General features: G+C 38.9%; 2 protein-coding genes across 3 annotated transcripts; both read left to right on the top strand.

Moving 5' to 3' along the window:
* The first annotated feature begins 108 nt into the window (after positions 1-108).
* On the top strand, positions 109-7582 carry samm50 (SAMM50 sorting and assembly machinery component). Of its 2 annotated transcripts, none has more exons than XM_038705784.1 (15): positions 109-265; positions 1554-1664; positions 1989-2090; positions 2182-2269; positions 2389-2495; positions 2678-2808; positions 3995-4082; positions 4444-4572; positions 4676-4747; positions 4836-4922; positions 5273-5343; positions 6272-6339; positions 6423-6578; positions 6767-6908; positions 7416-7582. In XM_038705784.1, exons 1-15 carry the CDS (start codon positions 245-247, stop codon positions 7459-7461), a joined length of 1419 nt encoding a protein of 472 aa, XP_038561712.1. In that variant the 5' UTR covers positions 109-244; the 3' UTR covers positions 7462-7582. The 2 variants fall into 2 exon arrangements, with proteins under 2 accessions (XP_038561712.1, XP_038561713.1); XM_038705785.1 differs by having other exon boundaries at positions 6432-6578.
* Positions 7583-8672: 1090 nt separating this feature from the next.
* Positions 8673-20285, top strand: api5 (apoptosis inhibitor 5). The gene is made up of 14 exons (XM_038705783.1): positions 8673-8993; positions 10594-10755; positions 10936-11029; positions 11252-11317; positions 13372-13523; positions 13913-14119; positions 14490-14594; positions 16850-16939; positions 17497-17678; positions 17800-17893; positions 18040-18096; positions 18559-18638; positions 18788-18930; positions 19681-20285. The coding sequence occupies exons 1-14, from the start codon at positions 8922-8924 to the stop codon at positions 19758-19760; spliced, it is 1584 nt and encodes a 527-aa protein (XP_038561711.1). The 5' UTR covers positions 8673-8921; the 3' UTR covers positions 19761-20285.
* The last annotated feature ends 1500 nt before the right edge of the window (positions 20286-21785 follow it).

A 21785-nucleotide genomic window follows, 5' to 3' on the forward strand; every position in this document is an offset into this window, starting at 1 on the left:
CTACCTATCTAGAATACTTTTTCTTGAACATAATTAAAAACATTTTTCTTTTTTTCCCTCATTTTGCAGCGCTGTTGTGTTGAACGCGCAGCAACAGAGGGCGTGGCCAGGAAGTGACATGGCCGCCTACTTATACAGAGCATCTTCGACTTTCTCCGGGTACTTGTAAGGTTACGTTAGTCAGTCTTTTATTCACGCAAAGTTTCGCCCATTTTTATTGTGACAGCGCCCTGTGGAGCTTAGCATGGGCACCGTCCATGCCAGGGTAAGGATAAGTCCGGTAAACGTGTTTGCTAAGTTAGATTTTGACCTCTTTATATGTTTATTTCGGCAGTTGTGGTGAAGGGAAAGGCCCATACTGTACATTCAACAAGGCTCAGACATTCAGCTCTGTGACAAGACACTGCACTACCTCTCTACTAAACCAGGCAATCAAGTTTTAACTTAACAATTAAACGTAAAGAGTCTGTCTGCTGCGTGTTTTCACACAAATTGACAGCATGAGAGATGCTAAGTTAGCTGTTTCTCCACTGACTGACAGCATGTGCTTTCTACACTCTTAGTGTTTTTTTTTTATAACATTTTACTTACTTGTTAGTCTTATCCATTTGTTCTGTACATATTTTAAAAACACAAACGTTATATATATTAAATTCAGTTCAATTAAGGAAGTTTTATTGGATGGATATTTATGTCAAACAATGTTGGCAAAGCAATTTTTTGAATCTAACAAGAATTAATGCAATCACGGCCCCTCAGTTATATTTGACACATTCAGTATATACCTTTTTAAATTAATAAAGAAACGTCATATGAGAAAATTAAACTTGTAGTTAAAGGTTTGCAGACAAATCAAAATATAACTAGAATTCATCTATATGTTTTTGTTAGCCAAATAAGTAGGTGATTAGTAGTAGTTTTCCATTTCCCCTGCACATTTCCCATTTGCTTAGTGCATTTATGAAATGAGTGTGTCACCAGTCAAACACCAAAAAATTAAAATGTAAATCTCCTTGCATTATGCTGTAGTGTAGGTCTGACACAATTAATCAGCAAGCAAAAATGTCAATCCCTCTCTGGTTCCAGCTTCTCCTATGTGATGATTTGCTGCTTTTATATGTTTTATATCTTTGTTAGCTTAATATCTTTGTATTTTGGTCTGTTCGACGGACGTGTGAAGAAGTCATCTTTCACTGTGGGAAACCGTGATAGATACTTTTCAGACCAAATGATTAATCAAGAAAATGGTCAGTAGATCAAGCAATAATAAGATATTCAGCTTTTAAATATCCAACATGTATAATCTGTGTGTATTTATAGAATGTAAACTCCTTTTCTTGTCATTATAAACCCTTAAAATGTCAAGAAATATTTCCAAGAACATGACCTCAGTGGTACCTACAGCCCTGATCTTGTAGACCCATATTTAATATATTTTGATTCAACACTCTATTTTTTCCATTTGATTGGTAAAATACAGTATGACCTCTGATTGCGAATATAATTAATATAATATAATTAAAAAATGTTCGCCCTCATATTTTGCGTTGCAGAGCCTGGATCCTCTGCCCATGCGGGGGCCAGAGCTAGGAGTTCAAGCTGACGACATCGAGGCTCCAGAGACTGAGCTGGAGCCAAAGCATGAAGTTCTTGAAAACAAGGATGTAAGATTTGCTTTGTTCCAGACCTTAATTACACCAGACTGCCTCAATAGGATTCTCACATTGCCAGACCTGCCTCCACATTATGTTTGTGCGTTGCCAGCGTAGGAGTAAGGCATTGCTTGCCTCATATCCATGCCACAGTTTATTAGAAAATAGCCACTTCTAAAAAAAATTTTATAATGGCTGTAAATGAAATTATTTAATCTGTATCTAAAACACAACCAGGCCAGCAGCTTTAGTGGACTTAAATAATTTAATAGATTTATTTGTGACATGAATATACTGTGTTTTGTTTAGGATGTTTTTAATGTTCTTAATTTTCAGGTTGTGGTTCAACGAGTGCACATAGATGGGCTCGGAAGAACCAAGGAGGACCTGTTGACTTATGAAATCGCAGGAGTTTTCCAGGCAAAGAACTTGATTGATGTAGGTGCATGTTAAAACAGCTGCACTAATTAATGCTTGTTCAATTTATGCTTGTGAGTAGCACCAACACATGGTTCATTTTGTTGTGCAGGTGATGCGAAAATCCCATGAAGCCCGACAGAAGCTGCTGCGTCTCGGTATCTTCAGAAAAGTTGAAGTTGTTATTGACACCTCACGAGGTACTGTCAATCACACATACATTTCCAAATTAATGAACAAATGACAAACATAGATCATGACAGGAGATACCCCTCTCATTGTTTTAACATAAAATCATTTTGATGTTTGTTTTCTTTAGGTGAAAATGCTCTTCCCAACGGCCTCGACGTGACGTTTGAAGTCACTGAGCTGAGACGTATGACAGGCAGCTACAACACCATGGTCGGAAACAATGAGGGAAGCATGGTGAGCACTGTGATGGCTCATGCCACCAGATACTTTCTGAAAGACCACATACTGTTTTGGATTCAATCATTGCGTCACACTGCGCTGGCCTTAATACACTTGTTTACCAATTTCCGTTATTAATTTGGTTGCCTCTAAATACAGAATGGAAACCCTAATCACCTCACCCACTTTAATTTCAGGTACTGGGCCTGAAGTTACCCAATGTATTGGGTCGGGCAGAGAAACTGACCTTCCAGTTCTCCTACGGGACCAAAGAGACATCCTACGGCCTGTCCTTCTTCAAACCCCAACCAGGACACTTTGAACGCAAGTAAGATATGAACAACTTCATAAAATAAATTATTTTTTTGGGCCTTATCACCTTGATACATAGTATGTATGTATGTTTACTGTATGTGCAGGAAGGCTTTTTCTTTTGCTATAAGTTATGCAGTTCATATTACTGGCCTCATTTAATGGTGGTTGAGGTCACTTTCCTGGTACTTGAGCTATTCATAGTTTTTACGTGACGTCACACTCCAATGAAAAAGCTCCCTTGGAGAGCAAAAAGACGTTAATTTCCATTGCCTGCCAACCAATATGCAAGTGATACACTGTTACTTTGAGTTTGTTACTTTTTGTGTTGCCAAAATGAGGGATGGTTGTTGTGATTTCGGATTTACTAATCGAGGAGACGAGCCTGAGCTGTGTTAGGTGAGGGATTCTCCAGAAGGTAAAAGTAAAAATTACCGCAGTCGAGCAGCGGCAGGGACCTGGCGGTTTTTAACGCTAGAAATGCAGCAGCGGATGCTGTAACGTTATATGGATCAGATATGCCCAATACTTGCAGTTTGTGTTCATGTCTTTCTTTTTCTTAAGTTGAAAGATGATCCAAATAAAATTTGATTGCTTTTGCGGCATCTCTGCGGGGGAGTTGCGGTGTGAGACGCTTTGTTGGTCCGTGTTTTGCCCTCCAGGTCACCGCGCATGTCACATGACTGAAAACTATGAATAGATTTGGGTCCATCATGCACTAGGGCTGGACAATATGGCCAAAAATGGTATCACGATAAAAAGTTTCATATCTTTCGATATTGTAACACCATGATGGTGGAACGAACTAACAAGAAGCTCTTGAAAACTCACCACTTCTGAACACCTCTAATCCATAACCTCTAACATGCACTTCCTGTGCTATTCGTCCTCTCTCTCCTTACACCTTGCTTGTCTTAATTGCACTGTTTTTGTTAACTCTTATTGCTTCCACTAGGTATCTATCCCATTGAGGCCTTATGCGTTTATAGCTCTTACAAGTATTATTGCTGCTCTTGCTGATATCTGTTGTTACTCATAGATCTCTTACTTTACTGATGCTTGTATGTTGTTTGTCAAATGTAAATTGCTTTGGATTAAAGTGTCTGCCAGATGAGTAAATTTAAATGTAAATGGATATATTTTGTAATCACAAAGGGATCCTATTAAAGTATTGACATTGTTCATTTCTTTTTCACTTTCAGCATCTCACTGAACATCTACAAAGTAACAGGTCAGTTTCCATGGAGTTCCCTGAGGGAGACGGATCGAGGCATCTCTGCAGAACTGAGCGTAAATACTGGTTTCTATTTTTTTCTCACATTTTGTGCAATTAAAATTGTGTTTCTGATTCTCTTGCTTCCGTGCTCATTGAGGAAGTGAAACGAGCTGAAAAGAATCTCTTGTGGACCATAAAGTCCAGTTTGGACTTTGTTTTAGACCATCTGTTTTGCACTAACATTTACTTGTCATATATGGATGGATTATGAAATAGGCCTTGACAGACTTTCACAGAGCCATTATTTTTCCTGTGTTTTAAGGACAGTTACTATGTTTCAAACAATGTATACTGTATGCTCATTTACTGCAAGATATCTGTACAAACAAAAGAAATAAACTTACTATTTTCTTACTATCAATTTACCACCCACAGTTCCCTGTCTGGAAGACCAGCCAAACACTGAAGTGGGAGGGAGTGTGGAGAGAGCTGGGATGTCTGGCTCGCACTGCCTCGTTTGCCGTCCGGGAGGAGAGTGGCCATTCCCTCAAGTCCTCACTTTCAGTATTTGTCTTCTATTTTAAATTGAAGATTTGACTATAGCCTGTATGATACAGTAGATGTGAAGTTTTTATTGGCTGCCGAATGGTGCCATTTTGTTTTTCAGCATGCTATGGTCATCGACACCAGAAACTCCTCCATCCTTCCCAGGAAAGGTGGCCTTCTGAAGATCCATCAGGTTAGTCAGAGATTTTTTAAAATGCTTTATGAAAACAACATGACTGATGTGGTACACCAGGTTGACGGTTTGTGTTATGGTTGTGTAGGAACTTGCTGGTTACACTGGGGGCGATGCCAGTTTCCTGAAAGAGGACTTTGAGATTCAGCTCAACAAAACACTCTTCTGGGACTCAGTGAGATTCTACATTTTATATTTCAGCTGTTTAACAAACTCTTATCTAAAGGCACTTAATGCAGTTTAACTTTAAGCTGTTTTACTTGGCCATGTATAACTGACAGGATATAGAAGTGTTAGATTTATTACATTAATGTACAATACTGTATCATAGTTTATTGCTAGGTAAAGAATTCAAGTAATACACCCAGGCTTTTGTGAGAACGGTCTGTTAAATTAACCAAATGACCAACAGATTAATTTCCAAAAACCTTGGTGTAGTCTGTCTTTTTATGTTAAAAAAACCCAACAACTTTACATACTTCTTTAGTTTGTTATTTCTGTCATTCTGTGTACACACTCTTCCAGGTCCTTTCTGCCTCATTGTGGGGTGGTTTGCTCCTACCCATCGGTGACAGGCCAACAAGCATAGCAGACAGGTACAGAAATAGAGAAACCGTGTTTTTTTGAAGTCAGAGAAAAACGAGACAATTTGAGCTCCGTTTTTTTTATTTTGTATTTATTTTGTGCTTATACTTGTTCACAATTCCTCAGATTGACACTAGTGTTGTAGTCAAGACCGTCCAAACCGAGACCAAGTAAAGACCAAGACAAGACCAAGACTTTTAGGGGCTGAGACCAAATCGAGAGCGAGAGCGAGTCAAGACCAAGACCAGTTCCCCACATTACATGACACACAATAAAATGTGGAACGAGATGATAGGTACTTCTCAAATTGATCTGAAAGATCCACATTCCTATTAAAACACCCACATACAAAAACTAAGAGCTGGAATCAACGAAGCATCTTTATTCAACACTTTTTTTCCAATGTTTACCATCGCGGGAGGGGTGACACTCATAACAACACATTTTTAATTAGGGTTATTGGTTGCATTTGTAGCAATACGTTTTACATCCACGTTGGGATGTTAACAAATAAATCACACAATGCAAAAGCAATTTATTGATTTTCCAAAAGTTATGGTCTTGACTAGTCTTGAAATAATACCCGAGTCCGAGACCAAGACAAGACTGAGTACAAATATGGTTGCGTCCGAGACGAGACCAAAACCGGTCTTGATTTTCTTGATTTTTAGGCTGGTTCTGGAGTTGAAAAGTGTCTTTTTCTATGATTTCTAAGTGGATTTCTGGATGTTCAGAGTACATTTTATTAGTTGTTTTCAGAACACCGGCATGTACTTTTCCCTTTCACCTTACAGTGTGAAACCTCTGAACTAGACCAACTGTAGCCATAAAACTAAGTTAAATAAAAAAAAAATGCATTAACTTTAGGCTTCTTTTGTATTCAAAGAAAACTTATAACTGTATTATGTCTTGTTTTGTGTTTCTTTGTCGACATCCTAGGTTCTATCTAGGCGGCCCCACCAGTATCAGGGGATTCAGTATGTACAGTATGGGCCCACAGAGTGAAGGTGAGACATTAACTTGGCTGAGTTTCTTGGTAACCAGAGTGAAGTTTGATGGTTAAGTGAAGGGTTGTGTGCTGGTATTACTGGTATGGCAGGTGACTACCTGGGAGGAGAGGGCTACTGGGCTGGGGGCCTCCACCTCTACACCCCTCTACCCTTCAGACCAGGCAAGGGGGGCTTTGGTGACCTCTTCAGAACACACTTCTTCCTCAATGCCGGAAACCTTTGTAACCTTAACTATGGTAAGTAGTTGGAAACAGAACAATTATCAATGTAGTGTCAGTTAAAGGTTTATGTTTAACGCACCAGACTTTGACATTTATGACTGAATTCATTAAATAGGATTGGGTGAATTTGAATTTTTACTCGCATCTAGTTCAGGTTTGGACAGGGGTTAGCCTTGATGTGTTATGTGTTTGTTTTTACTCAGGTGAGGGGCCACAAGCACATTTGAGGAAACTGGCGGAATGCATCCGTTGGTCATATGGACTGGGCATTGTGCTGCGTTTGGGGAACATTGCCAGGCTGGAGCTGAATTACTGCATTCCCATGGGAGTCCAGAGTGGAGACAGGTAGGGCTGGTTATGTTTGCTAATCGCAGGTATGAGGATTTTTAATTTAAGGCAGATTTACTTGAAAGACATTTAAGGCACACTGGGTAAACATAATTTCCAATACCCCCCAGCAAACAGACAATGAATGATGAATTAAAGACTAGCATAGACTAAACAGTCACATTGAAACTGCCTGTCTAGGTCAGTCTCTAAAACTTATGCAGTGTAAGTCTCAAATCGGTTTACATGTGTGAAATATTAAGGGCTTATTAAACCAATTACAGTAAATATTGAGCAATGTCAAAACCTTGCTCTATCAAAGTTGGGAGCACGTTCTTTCACAAACAAGCACTTTTTCTGTACAGCCATGTAGATGCACATGAGAACATTACATACTGTACATGATGAGAGCACTCTTTGAAGAGACATACGTCCCATGTCTATTGTCTTTACCATGTGCTGGAAATAACCTGATTTTTTTGTTTTGATGTTGATTTCAACCAATTTTTATTGCGGTCCTTGCAGGATATGTGATGGGGTCCAGTTTGGAGCAGGAATAAGATTCTTGTGAAACCACATTTCTTGAATCTTGGATCAAAGTTTTATGCCAGAAACATTTTATTTGGAGCGGAAATTGCTTGTACAGAATTGTTGTTGTGGGGAATTAGTTCAATAAAAGTGTTTGCACTGACTTTCAGTTTTGATGCATATTTTTTCGCTGTCAGAGGTCAAATACAGTGTTCAGAGTTTACACGGGTCACTTTACTGTGTATAACAAACAATATGTCAGATGAAGGTGAAGAAATTACTAAACAGACCATCTCCCATGAACCTCAGCCTGCCCCAAGATGGACCTATAGTTATAAATATATAGTACATAAAATAAAAAAGGGACTCAACGCATCTTATTTTATTTCCCTCAAACATGACTGATTTTACTGCGCACCACTTAAGCGCACACTAGTGGTCACATGTGTTGTTACTCTGCATGGTCGGTTAAACCTGCGCGTGCAGACCAGACATTTTGATAGAAATACATAAAACAATATGTTGAGTTCAAATGATGAGCATTGCAGTTATATTTTTGTGGGTACCACCACATGTTGTCATCAAAGGAAATGAAATAGCAGATAAGGTTGTAAAAGGAGACCAAAAAAATACATTGATGTGGCAGTTAGCATCAGTAGAACAGAGATCAAGAGCATAATTACTGAAACTGAAGAAAATATGGCAAAAGCAATGAGAGGAAGAGAGGAAAGGACGGTGGTTTTAAAAAATTCTGACGAAACTGGGAGAAATGAGATGTGCAAGAAGGAACAGAAGAGATGATACAATCATATTAAGACTTAGATTTGGACACACTGGGTTAAACAGCACTTTATTCAAAATAGGTAATAATAACACAGGCGGTTGTGACTAACAAGTGACAGTAGAACATGTACGCTATCAGCCGTATGATGAAAAAAGAAGGAAACTGATTCAGAACTTCAGAATGACAAAAAACATTACACTTTGATTTAATAGATATTCTTAGAAAGAACTCCAGAGATGAGTGCAATCGAATTGTTTTTTTTTTTATCTTAGAGTAATCAAGATGACTGAGACGATATGAGTTTTTTTGTTTTGTTTGGTTGGCTTTTATTTTGTTTTGTTTATTTACCAGTCATTTTTTCTGATCGACACCCCGTACCAGTTGGTGGCGGTAATGCACCAATTCGTTGTTTGCCAACCGCCAATTAAATTTCATAAAGAAAGGGAAGAAGAAGAACCTGCGCATGTACGGTACTCATTGTTCCGTAGCATTTTAGCCACCATACCAGAGATTGCGGGAAGACAGACGGTGGGGGGTGTTCATTCACGGGCTTCTCGAAATTTCAGCTCCACGTCCCCTTTTCCAGAGAACATATTTTCCGATAATAGGGCGTTGTTTGGGCTGCAGTCGTCCAAAACGGAGCAATCGCAACCCGAGAGGGGTTTTCTTCTACGATTTTCTCGTCGTTGTTATCTGTGAGCGGCAGGCGACGCACGCTGATGGCGGTCACTATCGAGGATCTCTATCGGAGCTACGGGATCCTTGCTGATGCCAAGGACAACCTCAGCCAGGTAAATAAAGCCCAGTTTGTTTGCGTCTCAACGCAGTTGAACCGAGAGTTTAGTTGATTTGTCGCAGTACTTATTTTACTTCCACTGTGTTAACTTTGTTGAGTTACGCTACATAACATTGTGTGCGTGCTAGGCTAGCTGTAGCTAGCTAACGTAACGTAGTGACCAATGTAAATGGCCTCGACATAGCGACCCTGAAATATAGACGGTAACGTTACTAACTCGACAATTATTACTTTCAAGTAAACCAGCCGGTTATAAACTTACTATTTAAACCCATTATCTTTCAAACTAAAATCAGGGCAACTAGATTAAGCCTAGCTAGGTTGTGAACTCAAATCTACCGCAGTAACGTTAACGTTACTTCTCATTTAAGATAATGTTTCTCTGGAAGCTTTTGGAGCTTTGCTTCACATTTGGAAAAATAATTTACTTTACCTCAAATATGAGTTTAATTCATCGCACATACTTGACGTTTACAGGTTAGTGAACCTGCAGGGTTTTGTAAGTGGAGGTATACCCTATATCACGTGCATATCGCTTTAATTGTTTATTTGAACTCCTAAATTACTTTATTCCCGAGGTATTTACCTCACGCGCTAGTAATAGCTCTTCTTACTATTATCTATTGTTACTTGGAGATCTCTTATTGTATTGATGCTTGTCTGTTACATGCCAATTGAATAGATGTATTATGTAACTGACATAAATGTGAAAATAGTCTTTGTCAATCCGAAACTTTCAAACACCTTTTCCGTTGTCCTTTTGCGATATATTCTAACGTTACTAAATAAACGGACCACAATAGGACATAACGCAACTGTTTTCACAGTCTACTCCCCTTTATTAAAAAATGTTTATTTGTTAAAAAAAATTGAGTGTCCTCATTGTGACCTCAAAGTGGCTAGTTTCAAGGCATTCCCTCTAGGGCTGGACAATAAAACAATAACTAATTATCGCAATATAATTTTTTTTTTCAATAACAATATAACAAATGTTCAATAAATGTTTGATTTTATTCACTTGAATCATACACTAATTAGGACTTTTTTTTTATTAAGATTTTTATTTTATTTAGGAAAAAGGACTGATAAAAGCTTTTACGTAATTTACTCATGCATATTTGTTGACAAAGATTTTATCATAATTGTTTTGAATGTTCTACCTCAGATTTGTGAACAACTGTTTGGCCTCAAGGTTTGACCATAAAGAAGATTTAACCATCAGGTCTCTTCAACTTTCACTGATGAGCAAAAATCATCCTTTAAACTTGAAACAAATAATGATTTGATATTTATTGTGATAATTATCGAAAGAGATGAAACTTTTTATCGTGATAACATTTTTTCCCATATCGTCCAGCCCTAATTCCCACGTTACTGTAGTAAACATGCCTGTAATACCCAGGTACACTCAGTGTTCAGGCACTGTTAAAAGTTACAGCTGTATGCACTGCTGTCCCAGTGAGCATTGAACCAAAGTCACTTTCAATCTGGAACCCACACCATATTATGTAATGTGTGGTTCAGCAAGAATAATAACTTGATGCTGCTGTTATATCTTGCACATCTTTATTATTGTAATCTTTCTTACTCTGCAGCACAAAGATGCCTACCAAGTAATCTTGGATGGTGTGAAGGGTGGCCCTAAGGAGAAGCGCCTGGCTGCGCAGTTTATTCCCAAGTTCTTCAGCAGCTTTCCGGAACTGGCCGATGCAGCCATTAATGCTCAGCTTGATCTCTGTGAAGATGAGGATGTGTCGGTGAGTATTAAAGGACACAGGTGTGCAAGGGTGCCTTATGGACTCGGTGGCAGGTACAGACTTTGTCTTGTTCACTGACAAAGCTCACTCACCCTCCGTTGACTGTATAGTTTCACAATGGTCATTTTTATTCCATTCTAATAACTCCCTGTGTGTGTATGTGCACTTGTCTTTGTCCAGATTCGACGACAGGCAATCAAGGAGCTCCCACGGTTTGCAACTGGCGAGAACATCCTCAGAGTTGCAGATATTCTCACCCAGCTCCTTCAGACAGGTATTTGTTGCCTCAAGTTGACCACTTAAGACTTTAATATCCTTTTGAGGTCCTGAATTTGTTTTTACAAACAGACAGGGGTGGTTTACTAGTGTTTACTTCAACCACAGCTATGGTCCATTGTTAATGTCGTAATTTGTTTTTCAGTCAGTATAATTGCCTGGATATCAGATTTGCTGATTTAAGAATGACTACTGAAGAATCAAATCTTTTCACTTTCAGATGATACAGCAGAGTTCAACCAAGTGAATGCAGCACTTGTTTCTATCTTCAAGATGGATGCTAAGGGTAAGTGTTGCTTTCCCCTACTCTTTAGCCAAATTATGCCCAGGGATGCTTTTTAATTATTCAGCCAAGTTCAGAGCTTTGCTGGAAGAGGACACTGAGAAAAGGGGGGTATTGAGAGGTTTATCCCAGAGGGAGATTTCTTTGTCCTTGTTGAGGGTTAGTTGTTACTGGTGTTGTGTTTTTATTTACGTCTGTGTGACTGGCCATGTGAAACACAGGATGTTATTGGGCCTATTTTAAGTGGCTGTCCACTGGGCATTCTTTTATACAGATACCTGGGTGAATTGCCGCTGCATCCTCATTCATCCACCACAGCCAGTAGATCTGAATGATTTAGAATTTCATATAATAGTATACTTTTTTTTTTTTAACCACTTTTTGAGTATTAAAACCAGCAGCTATAGCTTTTCATTTTGTGGGTTGTTTTTTAAAATTGAATCCTTGTGCAAGCAAAAGGCTGTACATTGCTCTCTAATTTGTTAATCAGGGTACCCGCGGGGTCTTAAAAGTATTAAAGTTTTAAATTTCATATTCCAAAAATAAGGCCTTAAAAGTCTTAAATTTCATTACCAAAGTATTAATTTTCCTTTACCAAGGCCTTAAATACTTTTGTAGGATGTAATTAATGTTGTAATGTCATAAATAAATACTTTGTGTGAGACTTCATAATATACTCCATTTGGTGTGACTCTGTTATACGGCAGTACAGGTAACGTTACTGTTACTACATCTGTGTTCAGCTTTATGCTCTGGACTGTGAAGTGTTCCCGGTGCACAAGCTCTGGCATCCAGCTCTGCGCGAATCAGTCAGTTAGGTTAAAAAAAGAAAAGAAAACGTCTCTGATGTGCTAATAACGTTAGCTCGACGTCTCAGAATGGGCAAGTGTGAATGGAAACATCAAACTAACGCACATCAAACTTGCGTCACCCAGATGCGCCGATCACGGCAACGAGGGGAAAAATAAACCGGACCCCAACTCCTTATCCCCGCTGCTTTCAAGCCAATACTAGATAAATATTTCAAGCAGTCTTTAGATGAAATATTGAAAAAACAAATAAAAATACTTTGAGAAAGGTTTATTTACACAATAAGAAAACTTGTAATTTAAAGATAAAAGAAACAAATGTGCATTGTTCAAAAAGTTTAAGCTAAAAAAATCTGAATCACTTTATTTAAATAAAGACAATTCTACCACAAATTGGTGCAGAAAATATCTCCAGAATGCAGGAAATTAAGTGTTTAGTGCTCAAAATTTTCTAGGGGACCCCCATTTAAATATATTTCAGCATTGAATATTTCATCAAATAGTGTAAAAATATCATCTTATCTTGTTCTCGTGAACCCAATATTGTAAATAGTGCATGTGAGCTAAGTGTATCGCCCCTAATCTGAACCCTTATGTCTCCACCACTTTTCAACACGCTGACGTCCTTGATTCATTTTATCTTATCAAAGTACAAACACTCCCCAAGCTATTGTGTGTTTAAATATGATTGTATTATAATAAAATGGTTTAGTAAATTCATGCAACTTTGTAAATAATTCTCGGGCTTAAAAGTAATACAGATTTTCCATTATACGGCAGTGAAGTTGGGGTACAGTAGCTTGTTGTCTTGCAAGTAACTAGCACACTGCTCACAAAACATTTTTCTCATGTAGGCTTATCTGTTTTTAGAGGCACATGCGAGAGCCCTGTGTGGTGCAGAGATGATGAGCAGACTATAGCGCACACACAGAAGAGTATCTCACACACCTTTTCTGTTTTATTAAATCTAAAATATATGTAATCCTACATGACGAGATTGCGATTACATTAATTGTGCAGCCCTAGGAATGACCCCTCATAATATTTAGGATGGGGACCAGAATATTATGTAATCTCCTCAACCTACTTAAACATGTTTTGACAACATTGGAAATCAATCTGTCAGCTTGCTGTGTATTCCATCATTGGTAATATTCATTGTGCATATTGGGGTTGTGATCCCAATGACTTTGTTGTTATTGACTTGTACTGATACTATCCATTCTACTGCTGTCATTTGGTGTCCAGGTACTCTCGGAGGCCTCTTCTCTCAGATCCTGCAGGGAGAGGACATAGTGCGGGAAAGGGCGATCAAGTTTCTGTCAGCCAAACTGAAGACCCTGCCAGAAGACGTCATGACAAAGGAGGTGGAGGACTACGTCTTTGCAGAGACAAAGAAGGTTTGCATATAGTGTAGAGTTTATCAAAGATGAATGATCCTTTGTCAGTCTGAATGTAACAAAGGTTATTTACATCACTATATGGTGGTCTAGAATCAGGGTGTGTTGGCCAAAGGTGATTGTTTTGGCTCTGGCTGGTAATTTTGCTGACTTCTCAATGTAGGCGTGTCTGAAACTTCTTTTCTGTTTTAAGATTTGCATTTGTGAGTACATCAACCACTCTCTCCTGGTTTAATATATCTAATTTAAAGGCCATGGTTTTAGTTACCATTTAAAAAAAGTTGATGTCTAGTTTATTGAAGCTATGTTAGATGGAGCTCAAACAATGGTGTAGTATTTGGTGGATGTTGGCATGAGTATGTTGACAAAGAGTCCTGCTGCCTACTCAGGTAATGGAGGACGTGACTGGAGAGGAGTTTGTGCTGTTGATGCGTGTAGTGTCAGGCCTGCGGGTGCTGCAGACAGTGAACGGGCGGCAGCAGCTGGTCGAGCTGGTGGTGGAGCAGGCTTTCCTGGAGCAGGCCCTCAACCCAGCTGACCCCGATACTGTTGACCGCCTACTTCAGTGCACGCGCCAGGCACTGCCCCTATTCTCTGTGAGTATAATTGGTGGTTATCAACCAAGTTCACTGATGAAATCATGTTCAAAAAAATAAATGAAGCTACTGTTGTGCAACAAATAAAGTTCACTAATCAGTAAAGCATAAAGTTGCATCTTTGAATCGACTGTTACAAAAATAGTTATTTTTTAGTTACAAAAATAGTTTGCCATTACATCAAACAAAGAAAAGTTGCACATTTGCATGAAAAAGGACTGAGACAATGAATTATAAAAATAGTTGATTATTTTCAGTAGATCGACTAATCAATTTACAATTTTATAAAAATATATGTAAATAAAATACTTGTTGCATATTCTAATTGGCATTAATTTTTAATTAATCGTGTCTTTCTTCTGTCTTGTAGAAAAATGTCCATTCCACGCGTTTTGTAACCTACTTCTGTGAACACGTCCTGCCCAACCTCAGCACCCTGACAAGTCCTGTGGCTGAGCTGGACATTCAGTTGGAGGTGAGTTCTTCATTGTACTGACTAATGAGAAATTGGCTCTTGGACATCATTATTTGGTCTTACCAGCTTATTCCAGCACATTGCAGCAGGTTTTACAGGATTTCTGGTTTGTCAGATGTTGTTAGCATTGGGGGATTGTGGGATAGTTGAAATCAAATCTAAAAGTGGACGCAGTGTTTCCCCTATATGCGTTCATCATGACCGCCGCTACTAAAATTTCCCACGATAATTAAACTATGCGCTACAAATGTTTTCACTCGCACACTGTGGGAGCACGGCAACACTCAATACTTGGCTCGCTTCCTCTCATCGTTCTATACAAAACATCTACGTGACAGATGCTGTTATAACAGCGTAATTCCTGTAAGGAATCAGGAGGTGCCTAGTGAGTGTTTGATTGTCCGAGCGGCAGAAAGTGACGGTGAATGCGAGCGGAGGAAAAAATTCTGGCAGTAAATGTACGGTGTTGGTTACAGTGTGTCGGCTTCTCAAAACCAAGAAAAGTCTGTTGTTTCCCCACCTGCTGAAAAAGTGAAGCATGTTGGCACTAAGTTAGCTAACATCCCCCCTCCCCTTCTGACTGAGCTGAGCAGGAAAGCTTCAACAGCAGGCTCAATAGAAAGTAACTGGTAGCTGTATTTTATTACTGCCTACTTGTCCAATGTTGAGAACATCAGTAACAATCTGAGAGTAAACTGGTGTAACGTTAGCCTGCAGCTCTGTCCTGTACAGACTGGTTCAATTATTTTTCAGATGAAAGCGTGGTTGTTAGGAAAAGAAAGGCCGGTGGTGACTGGAGGAGCTGAGGTTAGTAAAGCAAATTCCCAGTAGACTGATCTTTTGCTTTTGGTTATTTATTATCTGCTCTAGCTTTTCCAACTCTTTGTTCAGACATATGGTGAAAATAATGACCCAATGTGAAATTACCGATTCGTCATTGGAAAACGTAAAACTTTCTTGGGAGGACCTGCAAACCCCCCACCACCCTGACCATGACCACCAACACCAAAACATTCAGCTAAAGCGTACATTAAACTGGGAAAACACTGAAGTTTTAAACTATTCTGATGTGCATTGCATGCTCATGGACACGAGCAATACTGCTGAGACATGTTGTGTTGCAGTTTTATATTCAGACAAAAATTTTGCTTCACCTCCGCTGCTATAACTCCATCCTAGGGGAAACACTGAGACTTCTTTCTTTGACATCTTTACCAGGTTTTTTTTGTTTGTTTTTTTACCTTTGAATTTATTGCAACTATTTAGTGGTATTCAAATTCTGCATAGTTCTTCTTCTCTAACAATGTATTTTGGGTGCGGAAAGTAAAATTCCCATTTGTTTCCCCATAGACAGTGTTAGGTGACTCACAGTTCTTCTAAGGCTTGGAGCCGCATGAAACTCTCACGATTGAATCATCAGTACAAAAGGGAAGAACTGCATCAGAAAATATCTGGCTCTTTGACTAAAAAGACGAAGGCACAAGCTTGTGTACATAAACATTATAAGGTAGACGTTATCTCCCAAGTTGTATTTTGGCAATCTCTGAAATTAAAATTCTGTGATGTGCAGCCCTGATCTTAAATCAGTTGTAGTTCAACTGTTGGTGGATTCTGCAACTTTGGCGCCCAGTTGTTGCCAAAGCGTTTTGAATTTGCTAAAACTCTAATCTGCCCTTCTGACAGTGGCCGAGGCTCATGGGTAGTGTATTATATAGACCTGTCCACCATGCCGGCTCACAAGACAGGATTTCTCAGAAACGAATTGTAACTGGTGGCAATATCCTAATGTAATCTGGACAGTCCAGTATCTCTGTGTTAATTAACATTAAGGATTTTGTTTAATTATTATTTTAAATGGAAATACAAAATTTGGGAAGACCCAGAACCAGCAGCCCCTCCAACTTCGCATCTCTTTAACTTACAGTGCTTATTCAGTGTTGCAGTTTATGAGCTAGTGTGGCTATTAGACAAAAAGACTAGTTTCCTGACCTGGATTTATTCAGCCTGAATCAGCACTTCCACTTGAATATGGCCACTGGTGTGAGGTCGATATTCCTAATGTCTGACATTTGGTGAGCAGTTGTAGTAGTAAACAAAGTCAGCGTGGCAGCCACCTGTCAGAGGTGTCAGCCAACTGCATGTTGTTAATGGGTCATTAGTTTGAACCATGCAACACTATTTCTCATTAGCAATGCACATTACACTGTGTGAGGGGATCTGCTAAGCTGTGTGTGTGTGTGTGTGTGTGTGCGTAGGTGCTGAAGCTGCTGGCTGAGATGAGTCCGTTCTGTGGAGACATGGAGAAGCTGGAGGCCAACCTCAACATGCTGTTTACCAAGCTGCTGGTGAGAACGGATTGTCCTGTTGTTGTTGAACATGGAGAAATACAAGTGTAAATGCACTTACAAATCAAAATAAACATTGGCTGTTTTCCCCTGATCCAGGCTGAGATTGTATTGCTTTTTTTAACATTTCCTTGCTTTACTTTATGATGTTGCACACAGTCAGTCCTCCGCAACTGAGGATTTTCTGTCTAAGGATAATAGCAGTTGTGACATTCAAGAGCATGATTTATTTTATTTCCTTGGTCACATATGCCCACTTGGTCTGGGTATTTGAACCAACAGCCTTCTTTTTAAGTACCTACATTTTTACTACTACTGTCAGAGTTGTTAAACTCAAAGTGGGGAAAATGTATTGAAATATATCCTAATAGCTTTATCTATAAAATACAAAGAAGCTGTAATTGACTTGGGGAACTTAAAACAGTAGCCCTAATAGTTATGATTTATAAGATTCATTCACTTGATGTAGAGGTAATTTCAGTGCAGGCTCCACAATAATTGAAGGGGTAACAACAAGGTTCTGGCCATGACTTTTCATGTTTTTTCTGTTTGTGTAGGAGTTCATGCCTCTGCCACCAGAAGAGGTGGAGAACGGTGAGAACTCAGCGAACGAGGAGCCCAAACTGCAGTTCAGCTACGTGGAGTGTCTCCTCTTTGGCTTCCACCAACTGGGCAAGAAGTTGCCAGACTTTCTCCTCGACAAAGTGGATGCTGAGCGCCTCAAAGACTTCAAGATCAGGTGAGGTGTGATTGATGGGTTAGCTTAATTTACAGGAAAGCCCACCTTTTCACCCCAAAATGCCTACTTGAATGTATTTACAATGAACTTTGTTGAATTAAATTTGGTTTGTGTTCGGCAGGTTACAGTATTTTGCCAGGGGCCTGCAGGTTTACATAAGACAGCTGCGAGTAGCACTGCAAGGCAAAACAGGAGATGCTCTGAAGACAGAAGAGGTAACAACTACGGTCAACTTGCTTAACTTAAGTAGAAACTTCATGCATAAAGTCAACAACGATGCAAACTGAGTAGTGAAGTTGTTTTTTGTTCTGCTGTGAAATATCTAATGTAAGACTTGCAAAACTTCTGTTTTTGTAATCAGAACAAGATCAAAGTGGTGGCCCTCAAGATCACAAACAACATTAATGTCCTCATCAAGGTATGGTGTTGGTCATATACACTGAGTGACCAGAAAAATAAGAATGTGTGTATGATTGCAACACACTTGCATTAAATGTGCAGTTTTTTTATCCAGCCTACTGCTCAGGTCATTGGTGTATGGAATTGTTTTTGTGGTGTCGCTACACTGAGCTGCAGTATGTTAAAACATGTTATCCCATAATTTATGTATCTGGAGAGGCAGAAACACCTCACAACTATAATGCAGTTCAACACTACACAAGTAAACACGGCACCTTTCTGACACAATGTCAAAGACAATTGAGAATATCAACTTTTACGAGGGAAGGATTTATTATAAAGACTGTTATATTGGATTGCATTACAATGTACATGGTTTCTAGTTTTCTGGTTATTTCAGGAGAGTAAAATATAAACTGCATTGCAGGCAATAGCTTTATTGTATTTTAAATGTGACTGTTAATCTTTATTTTCATTCTAGGATCTCTTTCACAACCCACCATCATTCAAGAGCACAGTCACTCTGTCTTGGAAACCTGTCCAGAAGACGGAGGCAGTAGCGTAAGTCTGCTCCCACTTTTTGTCACCAATGTTGCCTCAGGTTAGAGATGGTAGAAAAACCTTTTAGCAGCTGGTAGCCACACACAATGCAGCCAAGTTTCCTTTTTTTCCCTGTTCGGTCATCATCTACTCTTCTTTTGTGTTTGTAGGCCCAAGCGTCCGTCAGGTGAGGAGATGGGCTCCGGTGCCAGCACAAAAAAACAGATCTCTCCTCAGCCCCGGAGGGACGCACGACAAATCTACAATCCCCCCAGCGGCAAGTACAGCGCCACCATCGGCAATTTTAACTATGGTGAGGAATCCTTTTGCGGCAACTTTCTCGGCACAGTAAACACTGTTGTGCAGCATGTTCACGTTTTGTTACGAATTGTTTATTGGTTTCATTGACACAAATACTAACCCTCTGTATGTTTAATGTTGGCTCTGAAAAGTCTGTAGCTTGCTCCTGACTATAGTGAGATTGGATTCACAGAACTTAAATGGAATCTCGTGGCAATTCAAAGTTGCGTCCAAAAAAAGCATCAAACTTTTCAAAGTGCACCGGCAGCATAATCCACTTTACCATTGTTAACCTGTATGATCCGTATGATTGCAAAAATCACAACTTTGCCAATAAATAGCTAAATATGGAACTACGAATGGCTTCACCATTGTACATCATTTTAAAAACCAGTCAGTCAGTTTGAATTTGCATTATATTAAAATTATGCTCGGAAATATATACTTTTAAAGAAACAAAACATCTAAAATGGGCAAATCCAAGAGATATTTAACTAAAATATATAACCGTAAATGCTGTATGTTCACTAAGTAACAAGAAAATGCAGTACAGAATTATAACAGTTTGTCCGTCAGAGCACTGCCAAGTTCATTTTTCACCTGTAAACTGTTCAGTACATATCCTTTTAAAAATCTAATTTAAAGTACATTTATCCCCAAAAAATATATATTAGTATTAAATTCTCAAATATTAAAAAAATTCAGATTGGTCAGAATATAGCCATGTCTCATCCTTTTTTTTTTTTTTCATTCTTTTCTCCAGAGCAGCGTGGTGGGTTCAGGGGCGGCCGAGGACGAGGCTTCGGAGCCAGAGGCAGCAGGAGCCGAGGCCGAACCTACTGAGACACTCGCACAGTACATATTGCTCATTGAACTGCATCACATCAAGATCTTTTCCACACAAATATGGACTATTTGTCACCTACTCTTCCCTTTTTTTTTAACTGGTGTCCAAGTCTTTTTCACTTACCAACCTGCAGATCCAGATTTATTTTTGTTGTTGTTTTTGGAGGGGGGGTGGGGGGGTGGAGGTTTGGTTTCTTGTCTTCAGAACATCATACAACGGGCTCAGTCTAGTACATCTAAATGTTTACCCCTTTATTCTAAAAATATTATACTGTGTATTTTTGTGGAACAAAAGACTGCCAAGTTGTAACTGATAAATATTTTTGTCAGATTGTTGTAGGAAAAGGTAAAGATCCTCTTGTCTTGGAACATGTTGATGAATGCATTTCTTTCTACCTTTTTATTTAATCTTGTTTTCTTTTTTATTAGAACCTAAGTTTAATTGGCTGACTATTCTACTTTGTATGAATCAATGATGTTGTTTCATTGGATTTTTATCATAAACTTGTATGGAAGTATGAACTTTTGTCCTTGTTAATATAGAATTTTGCAGTAGTTAAACTGATCTGGGATCAAGACAAAGATCCAACCCTACACAATTCTACTGTTTCAGATTTCTTTTTTTCTCAATGCAAAACTTGAATGTTCAAAACCTTTTCCAAACTTACCTTTCTCCTCCCATTCTGTCCTCTCACGATCCATTCATTTGCTTACCCACTCATTATTCCTATTTATCTTCTCCCCCCTCCTTTCTCTCCTTTTCCCTCTTCTTTCTATTTGTACTCGCCTATATCTGTACCAAAGCAGAATGAAGAGCAGGTAATTTTAGCCCACAATCTGGCATCTACATTTAGAAAACACATAGAAAGGTGCCTTCTCAGCTGTCTACATGTCTGCATCTCCTTCCCACTCCTCCCTCCCCTCAGTACTGTGGGTGGTTGGGTTTATATATATATGTGTGTGTGTGTGTGTGTTTGCTTTGAAGTAGAAAACAGTAGAATCCAGCTCTCAGTAATTGAAGGGGCTATAAATAGTCGCTGCCATGTTTAGAACACACTTTATTTTACTCACCCTGGTGGGAATGCTCTGCTTGCTTTGTGCATGTTCAGTCATGGCACATTTTCTTACACGTTTCATATGCTATAATACTTTTAACTATATTAATTATTCCACTTAATGTAAAAGTGAACTTGTATGTTAAACCTTATACTAAAGACCTAATCTTGACTGTTCCTAAACAACCTAATGTAACAGATGGGATTTATGGAAAAACTAGGTTAACGCACCATTTAGCCATAAACGTTTTTAGGGTTTATATTAATTCTAATATCTTCTGTTTTCCAACAGTCATTTTCAATAGATCTATACTTAACCTGGAGCCTGGTCCTTGATTAAAGTTTCCTCATTTCATGTTTTAATAGGTAAATGTTTGGGGGGGGGTTACATTGATTTTTGTCCTTTTTTTTTTTTCTGGTATAAATCTGCAAAGTAAAATTCTGTGGTAATTGGATATGAAAGATGTCAAACATGTTGTATTGCTTACTTACTTAATTTAGTCTTAGCACTGAATCCAAGTTTGAACTAAAGTGAACCTCTACCTGCCTAAATCCTAATTTAATTCATATTTTAGTCCATACTTGTTTGTAATGCTAAAGGAACAGGAGTTTATGGGCCTCACCTAAACCTAGTCTAATTCTAATACTCTAAAGCCAAATCTTATTCCTAAAAGGATATCAAGGAACATGTCAGCATGCATACCAAACTGGTTCTCAAAAGTATAGAAGAGACAGCTCTGTGTGGGTGCTACAGGTCTGCACGTGAAGACACGTGTGCTGGTGTGTGTGTGTAGGTGGATGCTTTGGAGGGGCGCTCAAACTCACAATTTTCTGAATCGACTGTGGCAGCGTTTTACAGAGAGGCAACTCTGAATGGTTTTAAGTATTTAACTAAACCTACAAACCATTAATGTGAAAGTTACATATTAATGAAAAAGCAGAGATGCAGCTTTTTCTTCATTGGGTT

Source organism: Micropterus salmoides, unplaced genomic scaffold, assembly GCF_014851395.1.
Source record: "Micropterus salmoides isolate LMB-PRFRI ecotype aquatic unplaced genomic scaffold, ASM1485139v1 Ms_hic_scaffold_8, whole genome shotgun sequence".
In the NCBI taxonomy this organism is placed as follows: Eukaryota; Metazoa; Chordata; class Actinopteri; order Centrarchiformes; family Centrarchidae; genus Micropterus; species Micropterus salmoides.